At 40.0% G+C, this 27,207-nt stretch overlaps 1 protein-coding gene across 1 annotated transcript in view; it reads right to left on the reverse strand.

The window, feature by feature from the left end:
- Positions 1–27,207, reverse strand: part of ADAMTS18 (ADAM metallopeptidase with thrombospondin type 1 motif 18) — a 122,176-nt gene that overhangs the window by 21,414 nt on the left and 73,555 nt on the right. The window contains exons 13-17 of the mRNA XM_070761642.1: positions 23,887–24,059; positions 21,444–21,574; positions 20,304–20,427; positions 17,940–18,184; positions 5,222–5,363 (exon numbers count right to left, since the gene is read on the reverse strand). Coding sequence (XP_070617743.1) covers positions 5,222–5,363; positions 17,940–18,184; positions 20,304–20,427; positions 21,444–21,574; positions 23,887–24,059 — 815 coding nt within the window. The remainder of the gene's footprint in view (positions 1–5,221; positions 5,364–17,939; positions 18,185–20,303; positions 20,428–21,443; positions 21,575–23,886; positions 24,060–27,207) is intronic.

Genomic DNA, 27,207 nt, shown 5'->3' on the forward strand with positions numbered 1-27,207 from the left:
GGTTTTGCCTCCCAAGGACAATTCTATCTGTCCATCCATTACCCTGGGGGGGAAATTACTGACCCCCTCAGAGAGGGTCCGCAACTTGGGCGTCCTCCTCGATCCACAGCTCACATTAGAGAAACACCTTTCAGCTGTGGCGAGGGGGGGCGTTTGCCCAGGTTCGCCTGGTGCACCAGTTGCAGCCCTATTTGGACCTGGAGTCATTACTCACAGTCACTCATGCCCTCATCACCTCGAGGCTCGACTACTGTAACGCTCTCTACATGGGGCTACCTTTGAAAAGTGTTTGGAAACTTCAGATCGTGCAGAATGCAGCTGCGAGAGCAATTATGGGCTTCTCTAACACTCCAACACTCCGCAGTCTGCATTGGCTGCCAATCAGTTTCCGGTCACAATTCAAAGTGTTGGTTATGACATATAAAGCCCTTCATGGCACCGGACCAGAATATCTTCGGGACCGCCTCCTGCCGCACGAATCCCAGCGACCGGTTAGGTCCCACAGTGTCGGCCTTCTTCAGTTCCCGTCGACTAAACAATGTTGTCTGGCGGGACCCAGGGGAAGAGCCTTCTCTGTGGGGGCTCCGACCCTCTGGAACCAGCTCCACCCTGAGATTAGGATTGCCCCCACCCTCCCTGCCTTTCGTAAACTCCTTAAAACCCACCTCTGTCGTCAGGCATGGGTGAACTAAAACATCTCCCCCTTGCCCATGTTGTTTTGCCGTTTGATTGATTGACTGTGTGCCTGTTTTTTATATATATTGGGATTGTTTTATGAATTTTTTAACTTAAAATTGTAATTAGATTGGTGGGCATTGTATTTGTTACTATGTACTGTTTTTATTATTGTTGTGAGCCGCCCCGAGTTTGCAGAAAGGGGCGGCATATAAATCCAATAAATCAAATCTAATCTAATCTAAATGGACCCAACGGCCCAACCGGAAGTTCAGGAATGGAAGTTCAAAGGCTTTCCTGAAGCCTGGGGGAAAGTGGAAACGACCTCTTCACCTGCCTTCCAGAAGGCTAAGACTACGTTTCAACCAGGTCAAGGAATCTCTGAAACTTACAGAAACCCGAATATGCCAACACACACACATATACATACATAGATATAGTGGGTTACTAAATATCTGTTTAGAAATACTATAAAGGTGTGCTAGAGTGGCCACAAATATTCTACAGGGCTAGAAGAAACCCTAAGGAGCAATCTCATTAACTTGTCTTCTGGTAAATGGATATGTTGTAATTGGCCATATCCATCATGGATCAATTTTATAGAAACATAGAAGACTGACGGCAGAAAAAGACCTCATGGTCCATCTAGTCTGCCCTTATACTATTTCCTGTATTTTATCTTACAATGGATATATGTTTATCCCAGGCATGTTTAAATTCAGTTACTGTGGATTTACCTACCACGTCTGCTGGAAGTTTGTTCCAAGGATCTACTACTCTTTCAGTGAAATAATATTTTCTCACGTTGCTTTTGATCTTTCCCCCAACTAAGTTCAGATTGTGTCCCCTTGTTCTTGTGTTCACTTTCCTATTAAAAACACTTCCCTCCTGAACCTTATTTAACCCTTTAACATATTTAAATGTTTCGATCACGTCCCCCATTTTCCTTCTGTCCTCCAGACTATACAGATTGAGTTCATTAAGTCTTTCCGGATAAGTTTGATGCTTAAGACCTTCCACCATTCTTGTAGCCCGTCTTTGGACCCGTTCAATTTTGTCAATATCTTTTTGTAGGTGAGGTCTCCAGAACTGAACACAGTATTCCAAATGTGGTCTCATCAGCACTCTATATAAGAGGATCACAATCTCTCTCTTCCTGCTTGTTATACCTCTAGCTATGCAGCCAAGCATCCTACTTGCTTTTCCTACTGCCCGACCACACTGCTCACCCATTTTGACTGTCAGAAATCTGAGACTGAAGAGGCAAGCCTCCACATGATATGATAACCATTTTGTGAGAGGCACAACTTGACCTAGATATCCAATATCTAGCTGTAAAAGTGTTTCTCCCCATCAAGTAGGAGGAAGTGTTGATGCATGCCTGACTTTTCATTAAAATAATCTTTTAATAAAAGAAAGCAATAGAAAAGTTACATGGGGAACAAAGAGCGACAGAGCCAAGGATACAAAATGCCTATCTCCAACTTAAAGACAATACTAGCAATCCCAGAAAGTTGGTATTATTTTTTTTAAAAAATGTGGTCTTTGGCTGTCAACCCAATGCCAACAGCTACGGGCTTTCTCACAGGGAACTGTTTTTAATATTACTAACAATGGACATTCTTGAAACTCCTGATTTTATGAGCTAACAGGAGGGGAGTTAACTGACTGGGGAAATCAGTTTTGTCAGAAGGAATTCAAAAACAGAAGACCAAGAGGCAGGAAGGAAAAAAAGAAGCAGTCTGCAAATTCTCTCTCTCTCTCTCCCAATGATAGATAGATAGATAGATAGATAGATAGATAGATAGATAGATAGATAGACAGACAGACATGCATATGTGTGTGTATGTTTATGTCTGTTTGTCTGTCTGTCTTTTTAAAAAAATATTTTTTATTGTTTTTCAAAAAAAGATAGACAAAAACAAACAACATTAAACATTTAAGGAGCTACCATTGCTCCGCTTGTCATAGAAGTCTAACTAATACAGAAAAAAGAGCCCTAACTATAGTCAGATCAATACAGAAATGTTACACATGCACATTACATTCTTGTTAAGTTTAACTCTATATTCTTTATGTTAATTAAATTTCATTATCTATAAAATATCATATACTTATTCAAAAAATAAAATATAAGAAATATAAAAAATAGCACTTCTAACTTTATCATACTATAGGAAAAAAGAAAAAAAGAACAAAAATTCTGCATTTATACTTTTTTAAACTATTTCACTCTATCCATCTATCTATTATCTATCTATCTATCTATCTATCTATTAATATATCTGTCTGTCTGTCTGTCTGTCTGTCTGTCTGTCTGTCTGTCTATCTATCTATCTATCTATCTATCTATCTATCTATCTATCTATCTATCTATCTATCTATCTATCTATCTATAATTGTCCTAACAATGAGAGTTCCAGGTATAGTTATAAATAAAGAGGCAGTAGCTATCACAATCTCTGGAACGTTTAAAATTTATTTTTGAACTACTAAAAAGTTACTAAGCTTTCGTCAATCTCTGTTGACTTCATCAGAGTATAAACTCTCCATTGGGGAGATGCTTGCTTTTATGTGGTGCCATTCAATTTAGTCACTGTATGCGTAATAAGGCCACACCCTTTCTTCCCTCCTGTAATTAACTTTGTTGTTTCTGCCTTAGTCATGCTGACAAAGGGATTTCTGCAGTCTATTCCCCCCTTATGTATTGCCACTTTCTCGGGGGGGGGGGGGGTTAAAGCAGAGCTATCTACTGTATATATCCATATATCTATACTGTATATAAATGAAGAGGCAGCAACCATCACGTTCTCCGGAATGTGTAAAATTTATTAAAAACTACTAAAATTACTAAGCTTTCGTTAGTAAATGATGATGGTGATGATGATGATTAATAACAACAACAACAACAACAACAACAACAATAATAATAATAATAATAATAATAATAATAATAATAATAAATGCATTTAGAGTCCCTTAAAACCTGAGAGTGTTTCTACTCCAAATTTCTTGGATAGCCTTCATGTGTATTTTAGCCTAATTGTTTAAATTGTCAATAAAATATAAGCTTGCTCTCTAAAAATACTTTATCTAACATTCAAACCTGAAGCGGTTTCTGAGGCAGGCAAAACACACCTGCTCCTTGTAAAAAAGAGTAACAAATGCTTAATACACTTCCATTCAGATCTTTTTTGGCAAATCATAATTCTCGGGGGGGGGGGTGTAAGAGATTTTCTGAGATCTACGTTCGATCTATGAAAATTCTAAAGGTATCTTACTGAAAGACTTGTTAGAGAATTTTGTGTCTTGGTATAAAAAGAGTTGAAGTACATATAAGGAAGTCTAAATGGCTGAAATACAGGAAGTATTGCTTCACGTCCTCTCTTTCATTAACTGTTATCATTCATTCTTTCATTCATTCATTGGATTTTTATCCCGCCCCTCTCTGAGGACTCGGAGAACACATGGTGTTGAAACAAGGAGGACTTAGTAACAGTCCTCATTTTTGCAGCCATTGCAATGTCCCCTGTAGTTGTGTCATCATAGGATGAATGCTCAGCGTCCAGTTCACAATTACAATGGTTGCACCAGTGGTGGGTTGCTATCGGTGCCATGGGCTACTGCGCACTGATAGTGGCTGCTAGATTGTGTAATTTGTGCCAGTCCTTCGGGCGTCACCATCTTTTTTTCTTGAATTGTTGGACTTTTTTGCTTCCTGTGTATGCACAGAACCAAAATCTCTCGAGGGGACACACACGTGAGATTTTGGTGATTTTTTTTGCTTCCACACGTGCACAGAACAAAATAATCAATGAAATCTCATCCCATCATGAAATTTTGGCATGCTTTTGCTTTCTGTGCATGCATGGAAGCAAAATCGTACATGGGAGAATCTTCATGCTGCGCGCACAGAAGCACCGGTAGCAGCAGGTAAGAGGAACCTGCTCCTGGGTTGCACTATCTCACAGTTACAGAATTATGATTTGCAACCTTCGCCACTGGCTTCCGACAAGCTAAGTTCGGTGGAAATGGTGATATGTGGAATTGCTCTTAACAACAGAAGAGACTGAAATAATAATAATAATAATAATAATAATAATAATAATAATAATAATAATTTATTGGATTTGTATGCCGCCCCTCTCCGTAGACTCGGGGCAGCTAACAACAATGATAAAAACAGCATGTGACAATCCAAATAAAACAGCTAAAAACCCTTATTTATAAAAACCAAACGTACACACAAACATACCATGCGTTACTTGTAATGGCCTAGGGGGAAGGAATATCTCAACTCCCCCATGCCTGGCGGTATAAATGAGTCTTGAGTAGTTGAAACATTGAAATGTGTTTTCCATGGGAAGAAAAATATCAAAGGAATCAATCGTTAGAAAATGTAGGATTTAACTGGAAAGAAATGAATTGAGGGGCAATAATTCAGTAAATTCTAATTAATACACAGTGGACTTCTGTGTTAGATTCTGCAGTTTGAATAAATAGAATAAATAGAAAAAAGGAAGACATATGTTGGGTAAATACTCACCCCCACCACAGGTCGCTGAGCAATCTGACTGCACCATCACCCATGAGTAGCTATGTCTTTTTGTGAATATCTTGTTCTCGTTATTCACCTTGGACAAGGTATACCGCCACAAAATGCCAGGATTTTTCCCTTGTAACAGCACCTAACCATCATGAGAGAGGGGAAAAAATGATGGAGCAACCATAACTTCAAAAGGCAATTCATTCCACCGATTAGTTGTTCCCGCTGGTAGAACATTTCTTCTTAATTCTGGTTGGATCTCTTTTTGATGAGCCTTCTTCTCCTGCAGTTGGGTTCCTACTGAACTTTCATCCTAGGAATTTGGTGCAAATAAGAAACACAGCCTATTGCCTGGCTTTGCACACTCATAAATACAGTTACAACCTACTCATTTTGTGGACCACTCACATCTGTCTTTTTCATAATGGCCATGTAATTAGACAGGTGTCAATTATAAACATATTATACAACTAATAGGAGGCAGGGGTCTACATATTTTCAATTGCATCTTTTCCTGGAAAGAGGTTCTGGTATCTGTAAAACTGCCTTGATTGCCTTCTAATTAGATTAATACAATAAACTCTACAGGGAGCTGCAGCAGACACCTGTTTCCCTGTCAATGAAAATTGTGATCTCAGTGTTGACGTGTTACTATAATTTCAGCAGGGATGAAATCCAGCAGGTTCTGACAGGTTCTGGAGGATCGGAAGCAGAAATTTTGAGTAGTTCAGAGAACCGGCAAATACCACCTCTGTCTGGCTCCAGAATGTGGTGGGAATGAAGATTTGGCAATATCCTTCCCCCAGGAGTAGGGAGGGAATGGGGATTTTGCAGCATCCTTCCCCTGCCATATCCACCGCCATGCTCACAGAACCGGTAGGGAAAAGAAATTCAAATTTCACTCCTGAATTTCATCAAGTATACGGACTGTTATACAGTGTTCCGTCGATTTCCACGGGGGATGCGTTCCGAGACCGCCCGCGAAAGTCGAATTTCCGTGAAGTAGAGATGCGGAAGTAAATACACCATTTTTGGCTATGGACAGTATCACAAGCCATCCCTTAACACTTTAAACCCCTAAATTACCATTTCCCATTCCCTTAACAACCGTTTACTCACCATTATTACTGGTACTCACCATTGAATAAGGCACTTAGTGATCCTGATATTTATAAACATAATTATTTATTAACAATAATTTTTTTTTGTTATTTATTTGCAAAAATTATTAGTTTGGCGATGAAGTATGACGTCATCGGATGGGAAAAACCATGGTATAGGAAAAAAACTGCAAAGTATTTCTTGATTAATATTTTTTTAAAAACCGTGGTATAGGCTGTTTGCGAAGTTCGAACCCGCGGAAATCGAGGGAACACTGTATACCCCTGCTTTAGAGTGAGATCCCTTTTTATTCACTTTTGTCCATCTCGGATGATTCAGTAATTCTCAATCTTTCTAATGTCATCACCCCTTAATACAGTTCCTCATGTTGTGGTGACCACCAACCATAAGTCTAGTGCCAATTCTCCCAACAGAGCTTTAAGCTGATTGGCAGGAAGGTCAGAGGGACACCTCCACTGTAAACACCTGATTGGTTGGATTGTAAAAATATGTTCCAAGGCACCAGAATAGAAGCTTTAGTTCCTAACACTATGGGAAATTTGTATTTTCTCATGGTTTAAGGCGACCTCTGTGAAACAAGCGTTCGACCCCCAAAGGGTCCTGACCCACAGGTGGAGAACCACTGAATAGCAGAACTGAAGGAAACAAGTTAAGATTTTGGTGAGAATAAGTTTGAAATTAATGCATTAAGAGTGCTTAATGCAACTTTTTAAAATCTGTTACATTGATGCAACAGATTTAAAAAAGGCATGCAAAGCATCTACAAGATTCTGCAAAAGACATCATTTATAATATAAATACAAACAATGGAAGATAAATATAAATTAGGGACAAGTCTCTTTCTCATCTCTCTCACATATGTTCATTCATAATTCTTTTTCCATTATTCATGAATGAACTGACAAAAATATCCACTAAATCTTAGGTAAAGATTCCTATGTAAATATAATTTATTTGCATTGTATTTTGCTTTTTAATTGCTTTATAAAACTGTAGGGTTTACTTACTTCCTCGAGAAAAATCAAAACTGTAATATCAGTGTTTTAATATTCAAGCCTCCCCATTTGATTAATCTGTGTAAGGTTAAAGTGTGAATTCCAATGATATCTTTGTTTTGAACATGGATTTAACGAACAGAAACATGGTACACTGCCAATATCAACTGGGCTAAATCTATGGAGGGATGTAGAATGTGAATGAGAAGGAAATGTTTCATGGGAGAAAAATAAAATTCACGTTTAATTAACATTTTTAAAGTCAAGACATTCAGACTTGAAAAATCTATATGGATGTGACAGTGGGGAAAATATGTGGGGGAAATAATCTAAAACCAAGTAAATTGTTACTCAAAAAAATGGGGTGTCCCTGTCCAGAGACCCTGAACATATAACTTCTGAAAAGTTTGCTATTGACTACTTGTACAGCAGATTGTGTGGTTTGGGATGGCAAAAGGAAAAAAGACAAATGGGAAGAATGACATGTTTTCCAGTCCTATTAGCCAGTTTCTATTTCAGTCCATGAATTCTGGAAGAAATCCAGCATGGATATTCATGACCTAGTCCAGCAGTATACTGTATATCCATTCAGAAAAACTAACAGCTTGGTTTTCTGATTTATTGCAAGACCCAGAATTGAGAAATCAGGCAGATGTGATGTAACATACAAGTTTTTTTTAATAAAAAAAATTATTTAAAAAAGGAATGCTTCTCATCCACATCCACCCTCTTAAGGGGCTAGACCAGAGGTCTTCAAACTTGGCAACTTTAAGACTTGTGGACTTTAACCCCCAGAATTCTGGGACTTGAAGTCCACAAGTCTTAAAGTTGCCAAGTTTGGGAACCCCTGGACTAGACTATGTGACTACACAGACTACAAAATGTTCAAAAGTGGTTGATTATTAATTACATTTCAAGATGGTGAAATATAGATTTAGATGATATAAAGAGAGATGTAGATTAAATATAAATACAAATATGAAGAGGAAATTGGGTGCAGTGGTTAAGGTACAAGGTTAGAAACTTGGAGACTATGAGTTCTAGTTCCATTTTAGGTATAAAACCAACTGGGAAACCTCTGAAATCTTGCCAACAAAATTTGTTCAAGCAGTTACCAGGAGTCCATGTTGCCATCACAAAAAGATGGACAGATATAGATAATTTGATTTAGTACGATAATGCTTAAGTTTTTATGAGAAGCATCCTGGATATCTCAGTGGCTTTTAATATACTGTGTTTTTCGTAGAATAAAACGTATAAATGAAAGAGTTTGCAAGCCAGTAAGAGCTGAGAACATTTATTAGCACCTGATTAGGGCTGGAAAGATAATAATAATAATAATTATTATTATTATTATTATTATTATTATTATTATTATTATTATTATTATTATTATTATAATTATTATTATTATTATTATAATTATTATTATTATTATTATAATAATTATAATTATAATAATAATAATTAAATTATAATTATAATTATAATTATAATTATAATTATCATTATCATTATAATTATAATTATAATTATAATTATAATTATAATTATAATTATAATTATAATTATAATTATAATTATAATTATAATTATAATTATCATTATCATTATCATTATCATTATCATTATCATTATCATTATCATTATCATTATCATTATCATTATCATTATCATTATTATTATTTATTAGATTTGTATGCCGCCCCTCTCCGAAGACTCGGGGCAGCTCACAACATGATAAAAACAGTATTATACAGGCACAAATCTAATATTAAAAAAAAAAACCTAAAAACCCTATCATAGTTAAAAACCAAACATTCGGAGCAAGTAGAGAATGCAAAAAAAAAAAAACCCACCACCCTACAAAGACAGGGTTTGGAAAACATTCTTCACAGAGAGTAACAATGAAAAAGCTTGCAAGCTGGTAAGAGCTGGGAACATGGTCAGCACCTGGTTAGAGCTGGAAAGAAACTTATTTGGAGCAAGTTAGAACAATAAAAAACCCTGCAAAGACTTAGAGCTTGGAAAACATTCTTCGCAGAGAGAAACAATGAAAGAGCCTGCAAGGTAAGAGCTGGGAAGATCGTTAGGGCTTGGGAAAAAAAGCTACATTCAAAGTATAAGACACACCTAAATTATCAGCCTCTTTTAGGGAGGAAAAGGTGCATCTTATACTCCGAAAAATAAAGTCAAGACTGGAGGTTGTGACTCTGTCATGGTTTTACTTCTATCACTCACCTAGTAGTCTACTGATGGGCAGTAATCCTGGAGGATCACTTCAGTATTAAAGTTTGAATTGGATTGAAGACCTCCACTGTCCCTTCCAACTCTATTATTCTATTATTTAATGTCTTAGTGTGACTGCTGGGAACAACAGGAATTGTACAGGGCCGGGTCAAAACTTTGGGTAGATGACGTTCAACAAGATTCCTCTTTTTATCTTCATCCAGAGTTCCCGTTTCCCTGATTGGCCCCATCTGATACTAGATTGCAATCTAAATGAACTCGGACTCATTAAAATTTAATCCAGACATCTAAGGATTTGGTGAAGGGAGTTCAGGATCTGAGATCCTGTGCTGTTCCTGAACACTTGGAACAGGGGTGATGGCCAAGAACATTTATGAACATCTGTAGATTATGTTCATGTACACCCTGTCTCTAAAGGCTAACTCTTTTCCTTACATTGTTTACTCCCTATTGAGATTTGTAGGAGACTCCTCATTAAGGAGGAGTGGACTGCAGTGGATACAAACGGTGGCAGGAAAACCTCTGTTGGGGGTTCTCCTGGTAGGAATAGTTAACATTCCATTTGGATAGAAAATGCATCAGGAAATCTATATTATTTTTGCTGGGTTCTGATGTATTTGCTGGTTCTATTGTTTCAGGGCTTCCCTTCGAAGCACGGGGATATAATTGAGCAAAATCAAGCCACAGGGGTTAAAAAATAGAAAATTAACTTGAAGCTTACCACAGAAACACATTACCAAACCCCCCAGAGATGAAATCCAGGAGGTTCTCACAGGTTCTGGGGAACTGGTAGTGGAAATTTTAAACAGTTCGGAGAACTGGAAAATACCACCTTTGGCTGGCCCCAGAGTGGGGAGGGAATGGAGATTTTGCAGTATCCTTCCCCTGGAGTAGGGAAGGAATGGAGATTTTGCAGAATCCTTCCCCTGGAGTGGGGAGGGAATGGAGATTTTGCAGTATCCTTCCCCTGAAGTAGGGAGGGAATGGAGATTTTGCAGAATCCTTCCCCTGGAGTGTGGAGTGAATGGAGATTTTGCAGTATCCTTCCCTTGGAGTGGGGTGGGAATGGAGATTTTGCAGAATCCTTCCCTTGGAGTGGGGAGGGAATGAGGATTTCATGGTATCCTTCCCCTGGAGTGGGGAGGGAATGGAGATTTTGCAGTATCCTTCCCCTGGAGTGGGGAGGGAATGGAGATTTTGCAGTATCCTTCCCCTGGAGTGGGGAGGGAATGGAGATTTTGCAGTATCCTTCCCCTGGAGTGGGGAGGGAATGGAGATTTTGCAGAATCCTTCCTCTGGAATGGGGAGGGAATGAGGATTTCGTGGTATCCTTCCCCTGGAGTGGGGTGGGAATGGAGATTTTGCAGTATCCTTCCTCTGGAGTGGAGAGGGAATGGAGATTTTGCAGTATCCTTCCCCTGGAGTGGGGTGGGAATGGAGATTTTGCAGTATCCTTCCCCTGGAATGGAAAGGGAATGGAGATTTTGCAGTATCCTTCCCCTGGAGTGGGGTGGGAATGGAGATTTTGCAGTATCCTTCCCCTGCCACACCCACCAAGCCACACTACGCCCACCAAGCCATGCTCACAGATCTGGAAACAAAAAATTTGGATTTCACCATTGAAACCTCCCCACCACCCTCCATTTTTTATTTATTTATTTAGTCTTTGAACTTTGGCAAGATAGGAGAACTCAGTTGCAACTATGTAAAGAGTGCATGGCTATGAAACAAATACCCTGGCTTTATCCTAAATGGCCATGAAACTACAAAGCACATCATCTTCATGTCCCTTTATTATGACAGAACTACCATCCAGCTGCCTTCTATACAGAGGCAAGTTCCTACAGAATACCTCAAACTAATGCTGGGCATACGTCTTGCTTGCTGCCATTCGCGGTGAACAGTAGCACATTTGTTTCTGAAATATTTGCTGAAGGAGAAGAGAATTTCAGTGAAATTTTCAGGGTTGGAACATAGTGTTCTTGTACTTATTGACTGACCAAGTGCCCAAAGGCGAGAAAGGAAAATAGCCTGCCTTTCATTATAGAAGCATCTCTCCAGGGTTCTGAAGCCACCTTGGCTTCTCAGGAATCCAATAAACCCCAAAACGGAAGTCATCCACAGAAATCTACTCCCAAAGGCCATTTTTCCCCCAAAATTCTGAATTGTGGGTGATCTGAGATATTTCAGAGGGAAGATGTGTCCCAGGAAAAAAAACAACAACTCAAAATTCCAACAGCAATCCTTCACAGCAAAATGACTTACAGGAGGGGGGGAAATGGCCATGAGAAATGCAGAATCGTTCCAAATTAGAAGAAGTTTTTAGAAACAGAAGCTTCTTTCTCAGGAGGAAAGGAAGAAGGGGTGGAAAAGCTTCTGTTGATTTCCAATGTTCGATTTCATCACAGCTTCAGATAAAATAACTCTGGCTACAATAGTGTGAAGTGTTCAAGTTCCAAAACAATCCTCTTTCTGGTAATACAATACCCAAGGTTAGCAAATACTGCCGTGTGATGACAAAAGACAATTTTGGAAAGGTTTCCAAGCACTTCCATCTACTTACCTGGAGCAATTCCAAGTAGAAACATCCCAGCCAACTGGCATGAGTTCTTAAATTTACAGCTGGCAAACAAACCTCCTTAAACATTTCCAGGTTTACTCCATAACTGTTTAATGTCTACCTTTAACACACCAACCACCTGTCTTCAGGCACAAGGCTCAACAGCTCTGACCGCAGAGCTTTATACGCTCAAAAACCACAGACTTGCCAGAATAAGAATTGGCCAAACCTGTTCATAAGAATACATCTTTTGCTCAGGTCTTCAGGAAGCGCAGACAATGGGCAAACTAAAATCTCTTATCAATAGAAAATGTGTAGTTCGGAGCTGAACTGTGGGTCCTTGATGCTTTCCTAAGCTCTCCAAAATCTCTTAATTAAATAACTTTGATTTCATACTTCCGGCCATAAATAACCTTGGCCCAGAGGTCTCTATTCCTTTCCTCTTCTTCAGTATTTAGGTAAAAGGTTTTCCCCGCACATGTGTGCTAGTCGTTTCTGGCTCTAGGGCAGAAAATGCCGAATCTTTTTTGATTTGCATGCCAAAAAAGATGTGTGGGGGTGTACTAGCATGCGTGCAAGTGGCCACATCCTTTCTTTCCCTCCCTCCCACTCATGTGCACCCCCTGCACTGCCCCCCCCACACACACGCATGGGCACAGGCCTTTCTGAAGCCTGGTAGGTGGAAAAAAAATGCGCCAATGGGCAAACCGGAAGTTCATGAAAATGCACTTCCGGTTTGCCCATTCTTGCTATTTTTTGCACTTCGGGCTTCAGGAAGCTTCCCTGAACCCTCCATAGTGCGAAAAAACAGAACATCAGCAAACTGGAAGTGTGTTTTTCTGAACTTCCAGTTTGTCCGTTGAGGGATTTTTTTTGCCTTCGGGGCTTCAGGGAAGCTTGCCTGAAGCATCCAGAGGTAGGAATGGCCTTTCCCAAGGCTGAAAATCAGCTGCGCTGGAGCTGAAACATGGCAAAGTCTCATGTGCCCTCCAATACGGCTCCATGTAACATCTGTAGCATGCCTACCATAGGTTCGCCATCATGGTCTATGGGACGGTGCTCATCTCAGTTTCTAAGCTGAAGAGATAACGCTGTCCAAAAATGGCACTGATACAGTCCCACCAAAGTGTGTATTTTACATGCTTTCAAACTGCCCGATTGTCAGAAGCTGGGACAAGTGAATCAACCTATTGCCCATAACAATCCGCAGTCTGCATTGGTTGCCGATCAGATTCCGGTCACAATTCAAAGTGTTGGTTATGACCTACAAAGCCCTTCATGGCACCGGACCAGATTATCTCTGGGACCACCTTCTGCCGCACGAATCCCAGCAACCAGTTAGGTCCCACAGAGTTGGCCTTCTCCGGGTCCCATCGACTAAACAATGTCGTTTGGCTGGACCCAAGGGAAGAGCCTTCTCTGTGGCAGCCCCGGCCTTCTGGAACCAACTCCCCCCAGAGAAACCCACCTCTGCCGTCAGGCATGGGGGAACTGAGATATTCTTTCCTCCTAGGCCTCTACAATTTATGCATGGTATGTTTGTATGTATGTTTGGTTTTATAAATAAGGGTTTTTTAGTTGTTTCAGTACTGGATTGTTACATGCTGTTTTTATCACTGTTGTTAGCCGCCCAGAGTCCACGGAGAGGGGCAGCATACAAATCCAATGAATGAATGAATGAATGAATGAATGAATGAATGAATGAATGAATCAAGTAATGGGAGCTCAGTCCATTACGCAGTGCTAGGGATTCGAACTGCTGAACTGCCAAACTTCTGATCGACACACTCGGCATCTTAGCACTGAGCCACTGCGTCCCTTTCCTCAGTATTTACCAAGGTACAAATAGTTATGTACATTCGCAAGCCAGTTGAGCAATTCTTTTAAAACGTATGTCAACACTTTCTTTAGCATGTCAACCTCTTTATAGAGATTTTAGTGAGAGTTATGCAACTGGGATCTGACCTGCCAGTCATTTCATTGAAGATGTATTTTGAATTCACGTTCTGAGATTTCCTGCAGCAGCAAATATAGAACTACAGAGCAATTATGGGCATGAAGAATAATTTTTCACATCCCACAAACAAAGCCACTGAATGAGAGAATAGAAGAACTATAGACAGGTTGGAACACATTTAAGGAAGGAAGAAAAGGAAGGAAGGAAGGAAGCTAAAACCGCTGAACATATTATGAGTTTTGCCCAAACTAATTTCTCAACAATTCAAAGGAGAATCAGTTTGCAAAGTGAGTAGAGAAAGGTATAATATGCATCTGCAAGGAACTCAGGCCTCATCAAAAAAGACTGAAACATAGGTTCTCGGAGTTGCATTATGAGGCTGAACCTCTAAATGTTTATTTACTTCGTCCCCAAAAATAGCTTTCCTCCAATGCAGGAGAGGATAAGGGAGTCACATTAAAAAATGGGCATGCAAAATTGAAATTATATGTATGCACTCTCCCTTACTGATGTATGAGAGGATTTTATATCTTGTCTGGAACATGCATGAGGCATCACAGAGCAAGTACCCAGGGGAAGAGCCTTCTCTGTGGTGGCCCCGACCCTCTGGAATCAACTCCCCCCAGAGATTAGGATTGCCCCCACCCTCCTTGCATTTCGCAAACTCCTTAAAATCCACCTCTGCGGTCAGGCATGGGGAAATTGATTCCCCTGGGCCGTTTCTGCTTTACGTATGGTTTGTATGAGATATATGATACAAAGAAGGGAAGGAAGGAAAGAAGGAAGGAAAGAAAGAAAGAAGAAAAGAAGGAAGGAAAGAAAGAAAGAAAGAAAGAAAGAAAGAAAGAAAGAAAGAAAATATTTCCCTACAATCTTTACGGAATATTTTCTATGAAATCAGGTTCAGGCACTTTAAAAGGATTTTCACCCAAAAAGATTTCTTGAAATCTCTTAAGTAAGAAGGGGGTTACATACCTTACTTTTCATTGAAAACTTTAAAAATAATATGGACAACTCAGAATTCACACAACCCTGTATAATGCATTAAGAAAAAAAGTAACTTTTTTAAAATTTCTCTCTTTTTAAACATTTCTCATTTTTCTTTCCCAGGGAATGTATTTCTCACCCTGTCTTCCTTTAAAAGCAACATGTGGAAAATATATTGTACTTTTTGGAATATAAGATGCACACACGCCCTTAAAAAGGGTGGAAATGTTGATGCATCTTATACACCAAATACAGCCATTTTTTGCCTCCTGAAGCTTCACCCTATGTATTTTTCACAGAAACGGGGTGTGCGGAGGCTTTCGGAGGCCTGCAAAGTGCTCCTGGGGGCTGTGGAGGTCAAAAACGTTTTTTCCCTTCTTTACCTCTTCGAAATCTTGGTGTATCTTATACTCCGGTGTGTCTTATAGTCCAAAGAATATGATACTTGTTTAAAGCATGGAGCACATCTAACCTCTTTCACTGAATCAGAACATTTTCATCCCTTACAATGAATTTACATCTGTGCCTCATGAATAGGCTTCTGCTCTGACCAAAACGCATTCTCTTTAGGGAAAATCAAAACTCATTTGTCAACCAGAAGCTAACAATAAAAAGAGAGCTTTGAAAGCCCACATTGCATTTTACTCAGTAATTGCTAAACTATCAAAAATGTCTTTCTACCAGGTTTCCTTCTACTCTGTTGACAAGAGGGGGGAAGCCATCGGAATGATTTATTGATTTTAATTAGCCAAACCTTTCCCAGTTTGAAAGTAAATTCTTTTTTTCTGTTGAATGATTGCCACTTTAAGCATTTCTCCCCTATCTTGCAGGATACAGTAGAGAATACACTTATTTTACGGGGCAATTTCCTTGTTCAACAATAGACAGGTTTTTGAAGCTGTGATACACATATTAATTCTGTGAGATGTCATAATCTGAATAATAATAATGATAATAATAATCTTTAGTTGCCTCTGCATATGGCAGCAACATCCGGAAAGATAGAAACAGATGGTTTGATTAAATCAGCCTTATTCTTACCTCTACAGTGCCTGCAGAAACTGAGTATCTAGTATAAAGAAATATGATATAGGTAATACCATATGCTTCAAAAGAGACTCTGATATAAATTTCATTTCCATAATTCTTTCTCTGATTGTGTTTCCCATCTAAAGCAGGGTGCGACAGTCTGCTCAATTAAATTGCCTTATTATCTTTTCTTCTTACGAAGATGTTAAATTTGAAGGTGGGATTGTCATACAAACAGCAACAACTTCCTGTCCAGTCAGCCTCTAGCTCACAATTTTTAGAACAAGTACTAAAAATTAAAACCAAATGACCTTAAATTACCTTCACCAGAATCCCCCCCACTGAAAAAAATAAAACCACTTAACTGGATTGCAATAATAATAAAAATACTTCGCATGTCTTCACTTAAGAAGACACAACTATATTACCAAAACCATATGCCAAAAGACTGGTATTACTTACATTGCCAGATTATAGCTGCTCTAATTTAGCACATATCCATAACACGGCTTCTATTTTCTCCTCCAGTCATAATCATGGATTTTAGAGTTTTAGAAAGAAGCTATATATCAGTTTCCCATCTTTAGTAAACTCAAATTGTCTGCATGTTTGCATCTTTAGGAATGATGGGCAAGAAAACTGTTTCTGGGTTTATTGATTGTATTTACATCCAAATTTTCCTCTGTGAGATTAAGGTGGATAATTTTTCTTTCCTAATTTTGCCCCCTACACAACAAACCTGGGAGGTGAGTTAATTTTTCCCGTGTTGAATGCTTCCCAGGACTCCTATGCTTTGATTAATCCCACAGCAAAATATCACAGGAGAAAATTCCCATCAGGCTTTTTCTTATTAGCAAACTACAACAGCCATGGAGGTTATGGGAAGAAAATGAAAGAAAACTACACCACTGTTTCGCATGGTAATTGGCTTGATTGATTTTATTGTATTTTATTTGCTCAACCTACAAGCGCCTCCAATTATCCCAATGGCTCCCGGTGACATGCAACGTATGAAAATTCTCACATAAGTAAAAAGAAATTAATAGATAGCCACAATAATAGCTGTTAGTTCATTATTATTTCATGAGAAGGACCAAGAAACAACATCTCAGGGTCAGTGCAGGTTCACAAAGCTCCTTGACCCAATTTGTAAGACTTGCAAAGCTCTATCTTTTTTTCTTCCTGGGAAGGAAAGCTATGGCAAATCTAGACAGCATACTAAAAAGCAGACCCTGCCAGCAAAAGTGTGTATAATCAAGGCTATGGTTTTCCCAGTTGCAATGTATGGCTGTGAAAGTTGGACCATAAGGAAGGCTAAGCGGGAAAGAATTGAGGCCTTTGAACTATGGTGCTGCAGAAGACTCCTGTGCAAGCTTGCAAGCTTTTTCATTGTTACTCTTTGCAAAGAATGTTTTCCAAGTCCCAAGTCTTTGCAGCTTATTTTTCATTGCTCTAACTTGCTCCAAATGTTTCTTTCCAGCCCTAACCAGTTGCTAATGATGTTCCCAGCTCTTATTGGCTTGCAAGCTCTTTCATTGTTACTCTTTCTGAATAAGGTTTTTTTAAACCCCTAACCAGAGGATAAAATAATGTGCTGATGCTGAACAGACTAAGGATGCTAACCAGATGAATACCTGGTAGATTTCCCCCCCTATTTTCCTCCCAAAAAACTAAGGTGCGTCTTATAATCTGAAAAATACGGTAATCACTTTCATTCATGACAATTTACCTTGGTGGACAATTGCTACACCAAACTAGAATTTGTCAGGATATTTCTAAAACAAACTTCAAGAAGAAAAGAAAGACTAGTGCACTTACTTCAAAGATGAGTGTCTCATTCGTTGGGCCAGCGGCTGACAGCTTCTCGGGATGGCTAAAAGGCCGTTGGTAATCAAACATTGTCCCAGCAAAGTAAAATTTTCCAGGCCAGTCAACTGTCCAGTCCTTGGTTAGGTAATATTTCTTATTCAAATTGCGGACTGCAAGGTAACTGTTGGAGATCAGCAATTCTTGGATTTCAATACTGCGAGCTCCTGCAGGAATTGTTACAATGGGATAATAATCTAGAAACAAACAAAAAAGAAAGATCAGGGAGTTACAGCTATGTCTGAAACATTACCAGATTGTTGGGGGCAATATACTGACTTTGTAACGTGCTTAGAGAGGGCTGTAAAGCCCTATGAAGTGGTATATATGTATATGTGTATGTGTTTGTTTGTTTGTTTGTTAGTTTGTTTGTTTATTGGATTTCTATGCTGCCCCTCTCCAAAGACTCGGGGCAGCTTACAACACATAAAAAACAGTAAATTACAATAACATTAACCCAATTAAATTAAAATTAAATAGCTATCTAAAATCCCAAATATTAAAATCAATTCACACCCATTCGTACAACGATCATACAAACATTCGTTGGCCAAGGGCCAAGATCTAATCGGCCCAAACCTGATGACATAAATGAGCCTTAAGACTCTTGCATAAGGTGAGGAGGGGGGGGCAGTACGAATCTCCCAGGGGAGCTGATTCCAGAGGGCCGAGGCCCCCACAGAGAAGGCTCTTCCCCTAGGCCCCGCCAAACGACATTGTCTAGTTGACGGGAGCTGGAGGAGGCCATGTAGGGAGCTGGAGGAGGCCATGTAGGGCTTTAGAGGTCATAACCAATACTTTGAATTGAGTCCGAAACCAATTGGCAGTCAACGCACACCTCGGTATATAAGTCTAAGTCAGAGGTCTTCAAACTTGACAACTTTAAGACTTGTGGACTTCAATTTCCAGAATTCTCCAGCCAGCTATGCTGGCTGGAGAATTCTGGGAGTTGAAGTCCACAAGTCTTAAAGTTGTCAAGTTTGGGGACCCCTGGTCTAAGTGCTATTACTAGTTCAATAACAGAACGTCTGTAGAGATTCTCAGTCATGGTTGTCCCAAAGGTGCTTTTTCAATAGGCAACTGGACTTTCTTATTTTTTCTTTGGAAGACATTTTGTTTCTCACCTAAGAAGCTTCCTCACTTCTGTTTCTCTGGATAAGAAGAGGAACATCTTCCAGAGAAAAAACAAGGAAGTCCAGTTGCCTCCTGAAAAAGCACTTATGGTCAACAGTGGAGCCATTTCCCAACGGTGAGAGGAAATGGTGAGTTATCCTTTGCTGGATACCTTCTAGAACAGGGGTGTCAAACCCGTGGCCCGTGGGCCAGATGTGTCATGTCCTAGTTCCGCCCCCACCTAGTTTAGCAAAGGGCGGGAAAGTCCTGATACATCATGTGACAACATGATGCCACAAGTTTGACAGCCCTCTTCTAGAAGTAGCATTGCCAAATAGCATTACTCAGGAAGTGTTAAACTGATGCCTTCACTATACAGTGATACCTTGTCTTACGAACATAATTGGTTCCAGGACAAGATTCGTAAGGTGAAAAGTTCATAAGACGAAACAATGTTTCCCATAGGAATCAACGTAAAAGCAAATAATGGTGCAAATCCTTCAGGAAAATCCCAAACTTTAGAAGGGAGGCAAACAGAGGGCAGGGAGGAGCAGCTAAAGGGGGAGGGTGGAAGAAGCAAGGCTAGGCTAAAGGGTGAGTGGGAAGGAAGAAAGGCAAGTGGGGCGCCCCTCCCTTTTCTTTCTTCAAAAGACACCCTTTCAGTGCCTCTGCAAGCACGTTGTTCTCCTACTTTTGTTAATGCAAACTCTTTCCCCCTCCAAGCCGCCCCTCCCCTTTCTTTCCTCAAAAAAGGGGGGGGGGAAAGAAATCCCTTCATCCCAGCAGCAGCGGCTTGGGTTCGTAAGGTGAAAATCGTTCGGAAGAAGAGGCAAAAAAATCTTAAACACTGGGTTCGTATCTTGAAAAGTTCGTTAGAAGAGGCGTTCGCAAGACGAGGTACCACTGTACAAGGGATTGCATGGTTAAACAGTTCTTCCAACTTTAGGATGCTATCATTCTAAGACCTCCAACTGTTCATGCAAAGGGGTTGGATTTTTTCCAGCAAGCATCTACAATACTTATTAAGGCAACATTTACTTGATCTGCAGGATACCAGGGATGGTAGCTACTCCAGTCTCCCTCCCAGCTTGGGTTTTCCAAATAAATATTTGGTGGAAAGCATACAAGACTGTTACAGTAATGCAACGGGGGACAGTTATGAAAAGCATTGACTTAATTACACAGGCAAAATTATTTTCTTACTGTTAGTTTTATGCTGGGTTAAATAATGGCCAGAGTAGAATGTACACGAAGAATTGTCTCCTTTGCAAACTCCACAAGCATCCAAAGCAGCTTTGGATCCAAGGCGATGGTCACACCCCACTTGCTACAACAACAACAGAGAATGAGTGAAAGAACAGCAGGTGGAAGAAAGCTGTTGTCTGTCTTTCTGTCCATCTATCTATCCATCCGTTTATGAAAAGTCTGCTGCTCCTTTACTTGAAAAAACAGCTAGAGGGTTCATTCAACATCTAAACAGCCTAAACAGTGGCTGTTTAAAGCTTACCTAATATATACTGACCCCAAAACACATATATTATGTCTTGGTTCACACAACTTGTTAAGACATTGACTGACTTTTATATAATGTTTATATGCTGATCCTTACTACCCAACCTTGTTTTACGTGAGCCTACTGTGCGGGGCATGTGTCATTATTTTGTTTTATTTTTGTTTTTCTCTTCCATTTCTCCTGGGTTTTCTCTCCACCCACAGATGGGAGCGGAGAGATGGAAGCTCAGGTCCCCAAGGAATAAGGAGTATTGGGATAAATGTCAGTGCCCCAAATAGCATCTGAGAAATAAATCAGATTCCAGTCCAATTCTCTCATCCAAGGTTCAATTTATTATCAGAGCCATGTTGGTCACACCATTGCCATCCCGATACTAACTTCCTTCCAGAACCCCACCCAGGTTAAGGTTCATCCCCCAACCCCCCACCCACAAGTTCATTACGAGGACTAGTCCAAGTGCAGGGATTTCACCGGCCTCCTCCTTACATCCACTGGTGTAGAACAAAGGATGACCTTGGACTCTAAGAAAGGAATTTGTTGTGGCTAATAACTTTCCCTCTCATGCAACTGCCCTTCCCAGTTCCCCCGTACTGTGTCAGGCCAAAGTCTTTAATTCCATGTGATGGCTTCGGCCTGACAGCATGTCTATTCTGCTAATCCCTCTGACTTTACTCAAAAGCAGCTCTAGAAGTTGTTCAACAGAGAATTGTTTAACTTAAGAGGTCAGCAACATTTCCAACAGGCACAGGGTGATGCTGCAAGCAAAGTATATCTGCTTTACAGGCAAGCTAAAAATGTTATACCGAACAGAATGCTGAGTTTCATCTTACTTCACAAACCCCATCAATGCATACATCTTCTTTATACATTGAGCAGGGGGTCCCATCCTTTACTCGGTTCGACATGGCGAAGAAAAAGTCAAAATCTTCTGCTGTACAGTAGAGTTTGCAGCGATCTTCCTCTGAAAAGAGACAAAAACATCTAAAACAATATTCTACTTACTAACCAGACAGCACTAGAATGGAAAAAGCAAAACCCCTATGTTGTATTCATACTCCTTTGAACTACTTGGTAGTCTGAAATATCTTTTAACATGGGTTGAAACAGCTTTTCTGATTTCAAATACAGTGGAACCTCTATTTAAGAACGCCTCTACTTAAGAACTTTTCTAGATAAGAACCAGGTGTTCAAGATTTTTTTGCCTCTTCTTAAGAACCATTTTCTACTTAAGAACCCGAGCCTGGAAAAATTTCCCAGGAAATTTGAGAGCGGCGCGAAGGCCCGGCCAGTTTCCGGCCATTCCCCCTTTAATCCCAGCCATGTTGACTGCCAGAGGAGCCTTTCGGTGGTGCTTAAGGAGGCTTTGGCAGCTCAGAGCAAATGGAACGTTTTCCTTTCTCTGGGTGCTTGGAGAGGGAACAAACCTCAGCCAGAGCCCAGAGAAAAGAAATGCTCTCTTCGCTCTGGGCAGCCGAGGAGTCACCACAGCGAAGGAAAGGCACCGGCTACAAAACGAGAGAGTGAGAGGAGAGGGGAGCGCTTCAGCATGGGAAGGAATAGGCAGCAGATAGCAGCAGCAGCCAGTGTATGGGAGGCGGTGTATGGGAGGCAGCCTCGCGCTGGGTGTATGGGAGGCGCCTCCTCGCCGCCTCCGAGTCCCTCTTTCTTTTTTTAAGCCTTAAAGTTTTGGATTATTTTGATTCCCCTCACCTCACCTTCTTCCTTCGGCAGTGATTCTCCTCCTCTTCTTCTTCCTTCTTCTCCTCCCACCCAAATTCTGAGCTTTTATTTCTTTCCTAAAAGCATTTTTTGCATTTACATTGATTCCTATGGGAAAAATTGCTTCTACTTAAGAATGTTTCTACTTAAGAACCTGGTCACAGAACGAATTAAGTTCTTAAGTAGAGGTACCACTGTATCTGGGATCATCTTTTTCAAGGTAGGTACTTAGATGAAGATCATTTGTGCAAGGCAGCTGTCTTGCAAAGTTGGGCGGTAAGCATGCAGTGATCAAGGACAGATCGTTTTCTATCGAGTTATTCATTGTACAAAATCATCAATGAGTGTCAGCCTTATTTTTAAACATCTTTTTGAAATGGGGCATATTTTCAAGGTGGTACAATAACAACAACAACAAGAGTTGGAAGGGGCCTTGGAGGTCTTCTAGTCCAACCACCTGCTTAGGCAGGAAAGTCTACACCACAAATGGTTAGACAAATGGTTATCCAACATCTAGAGCAGTGTTTTTCAACCAGTGTGCCGTGGCACACTAGTGTGCCGTGAGACATGGTCAGGTGTGCCGCGAAGAAGGAAGCTCAGGTTCCGGTCTTGCAACTTTTTGCAGAGAGAGAGTGTGTGTGTGTGATAGAGAGAGAGAGAGAAAGAAAAAGAAAGAAAGAAAGCAAGAGAGAAAGAGAGAGATAGAGAAAGAAAGAGAGAGAAAGCAAGAGAAAGAAAAGAGAGAAAGAGAGAAAGCAAGTGTCAGAGAGAAAGAAAGCAAGAGAGAAAGAGAGAGAAAAGGAGAGGAATGGAGAGAGAGAGAGAGAAATGAGCAAAAAGGGGAGGAAAAAAAGAGAAATGAGAAAATGATTGAGACAGAATGAGAGGAAAAAGAAACAAAAGAGAAAGAGAAGTGACTCTTGATTTAAAGCATATGATAAAAAGCACCCAAAGAATAAGAGAGAAAACCCCCCCAGCCCTCACCTGTTTTTGGAAATGGTTCAAAAGTGTGTATAAAAATACATACACAAGGGTGGGGAGGAGACAGGGATGGAAAAAGAGAGGAGAGTGTGCCCCAGGATTTTAAAATGTAAAAAATGTGCCACGGCTCAAAAAAGGTTGAAAAACACTGATCTAGAGGACTAGAGGTTACATAAAAGCAATGTTCCAATATTTGAGGGGCTGCCTCCAAAAAGAGGGGGGTCAACTTATTCTCCAAAGTACCTGAGGAGAACAAGAAGCAATGGGTGAAAACTAATCAAGGATAGAACTAAGGAGACATTTCCTGATAGTTAAAACAATTAAGCCGTGGAACAACTTGCCTCCAGAAGTTGTGAATGTTTCAACACTGGAAGTTTTTAAGAAGATGTTGGATAACCATTTGCCTGAAGTGGTGTAGGGTTTCCTGCCTGATTAGGGGATTCGACTAGAAAATCTCCCGAGTTCTGTTCTATTCTATATTCTACTGTATATTCTATATTCTACTATATTCTTTCTATTTTTATTTCTACTTCTATTCATCGCCAAAATTGATCCTTATTTTAACTGGTTCACCTTCTACTTTGATGTAGGGTTTCCATTTATAGTACCATCCACGGAAAGGTTTGCTATTATACTCCGCACACTGCTGGGCTCGGAAGTCTGGACTGTTTGAGGCACACAGCTGAGTGTTGCAAAGCTGATAAATGCGACTTGAGCCTTGGCAAAACTTGCCCCCGTGCTGAGGTCTGCAAACAAAAAGAAAATCAATTTGCAATAACAAATACAAAATAGATAACTAACTGCTGGATGCATTAGCATCATACTAGTTTCTATTATTTAATATTAATTTTAAATAATACATGGGGCTACCTTTGAAAAGTGTTCGGAAACTTCAGATCGTGCAGAATGCAGCTGCGAGAGCAATCATGGGCTTCCCCAAGTATGCCCATGTTACACCAACATTCCGCAGTCTGCATTGGTTGCCAATCAGTTTCTGGTCACAATTCAAAGTGTTGGTCATCACCTACAAAGCCCTTCATGGCACCAGACCAGATTATCTCAGGGACCGCCTTCTGCTGCACAAATCCCAGCGACCAGTTAGGGCCCACAGAGTGGGCCTTCTCTGGGTCCCGTCAACTAAACAATGTCGTTTGGCGGGACTCAGGGGAAGAGCCTTCTCTGTGGCGGCCCCGGCCCTTTGGAACCAACTCCCCCCAGAGATTAGAATTGCCCCCACCCTCCTTGTCTTTCGTAAGCTTCTTAAAACCCACCTCTGCCGTCAGGCATGGGGGAACTGAGATATTCTTTCCCCCTAGGCCTTACAATTTGCGCATGGTATGTTTGTATGTATGTTTGGTTTTATAATAAGGGGTTTTTTAGTTGTTTAGTATTGGATTGTTACCTGCTGTTTTTTATCACTGTTGTTAGCTGCCCCGAGTCTGCGGAGAGGGGCGGCATACAAATCCAATAAATAAATAAATAAAAGATTTTTTTAAACCCCCAAATAATTTAAATCCATGATGACCTGCATGAAATTGTGGGTTCTGTTTCATTTGCCTAAACAATGAATTTAGTATAATTTAAGTTCAAGAACAATCTCTATTCAATACCTGATTGCTTGCTGAATAAAATTGCTGATCAACCAGAAAAATTCTCATTTATCAGGCATGTATACATTGAGTATGTATACATGTTGCTGTGATTGCTTAATTTACGGGTTTTTAACTAGGGTTTTATAGTTTTTAGATCTTAATTTTATTTATTTTTATTATTTTGTATTTACATTGTTGTAAACTGCCCTGAGTCCTTCGGGATTTGGTGGCACGGAAGTCGAATTAAATAAAATTAATTAATTAATTTTTAAATTTTAAAAAATAATAATTAATTAATTAAATCAAATATCTGGAATACTGTATGGCTAGATATTTTTCTCCCCTGCAATGTTTTTCTACTGATTGTAAGACTGCTTCTGAATTTATCTTGTTTCTATTTTTACTAATGGAGTAATGATGGGAGCTGCTGCTACTACAGGTATAGTCTTGCCATGTTAAAACCTTTTTGGGTGCTCAGAAAAAGGCCCCATGGGAGAAATCTCCTTTCTGATATCATCTCTTGAGTTGTTGATGTTATTGAATCAAGGAGAATGTAGGCTAATAGCGATATGACTAACATAATAATGCGCAGGATGGTTCCCCATGCCCTTTGGCTACCTACTGGTGATAATGTGTAGAAAAAAACAGCACACTCCACCCATACGTATTTCAGTGGATTTATTTTTCTCTTTAGTAGAAATTTCAGAAGTGACTTCTCAGCTTGTACCAGAGAAGAGTTATATGTGATTCGACAGCAAAAAAAAAACCCACCATCTAACTCTTCCCTGGTACAAGTTAAGACAGGGGGGGAACCTGTGGCCTAGAGGTTAAAACTATTGCCTTACAGGCAGACTGCCCGGGCTCAAATCCCGGTAAGGGTATGGCTAGCTGATGAGTGCTAAATAGCTTGAAATAGAGTTATACTACTGTCCTTTCATTTTCATTACCAACAAAATATGTTACATATATAGAATATAGTTTGTTGGCTATAAAAATTAACTGCCTTGGATGGCCCCTGGAGGGGCCGAGAGGCAAAAAGGGAAGCAGTATGCTCCCTCCCATATTTGGGTATACCAGGATGATTCAACAGGAAAAAAACCATGTGTGTGTGTGTTTGTGTGTGTGTGCACACGCACACACATCTGTATATGTATATACAGATATACACATCATCTAATATATGTGGCATATATTTGGAATGTCCAGCAGATTGTTTAGGAAAGGGGGCTATAAAAGCATGTTGAGCTGCAGTGGCGCAGTGGTTAGAGTTCAGTATTACCGCCTTCTGCAGCACGAATCCCAGCGACTGATTAGGTCCCACAGAGTTGGCCTTCTCCAGGTCCCGTCGACTAAACAATGTTGTCTGGCAGGTCCCAGGGGAAGAGCCTTCTCTGTGGCGGCCCCGACCCTCTGGAATCAGCTCCCCCCTGAGATTAGAATTGCCCCCACCCTCCTTGCCTTTCGTAAACTCCTTAAAACCCACCTCTGCTGTCAGGCATGGGGAAACTGAAATAACTTCCCCAGGCCTATATTGTTTATGTATGGTGTGTTGTGTGCATGTTTTTAAATTATGGGTTTTTAGTTTAAATTATTAGATTTGTATTACATATTGTTTTGCTACTATTGTTGTGAGCCGCCCCGAGTCTACGGAGAGGGGCGGCATACAAATTTAATTAATAATAATAATAATAATAATAATAATAATTATTATTATTATTATTATTATTATTATTATTATTATCATTATTATTACTACTACTACTACTACTACTACTACTACTACTACTACTACTACTACTACAGGCTACTTCTGCTGACTGCAAGTTGCCTCCAATTTGGCAGTTCAAATCTCACCAGGCTCAGCCTTCCATCCTTCCGAGGTGGGTAAAATGAGGATCCATATTACTGGGGCCAATATGTTGACTCTATAAACTGCTTAGAGAAGGCTGGAAAGCACCATGAAGTGATATAAAAGTCTAACTGCTAGTGCTACTGCTATCTTGTATCAGTTTTTGGTTTTTTTACAAAGCATTGTAAAACCTGACATTTTGCTGTAGTTTTGATATATATATATATATATAGGCTTATCTATTTACAGGTAGACCTCAACTTGCAACTGGGACCAGAATTTTGATTGAAGTTAAGCAAGGTAGTTAAGTGAGTCACATGCAATTTTATGACTCTTTTTTTTTAATGATTGTTAAAACAAATCACTACCCTAGTTACGTGAATCGGACAGGTTGTTAAGGAAATCCAGCAACCCCCTCACTGACTTTGCTTGTTGGATGCTGGCTGGGTGTCT

This window comes from Erythrolamprus reginae, chromosome 9, assembly GCF_031021105.1.
Source record: "Erythrolamprus reginae isolate rEryReg1 chromosome 9, rEryReg1.hap1, whole genome shotgun sequence".
Lineage (NCBI taxonomy): Eukaryota > Metazoa > Chordata > Lepidosauria > Squamata > Dipsadidae > Erythrolamprus > Erythrolamprus reginae.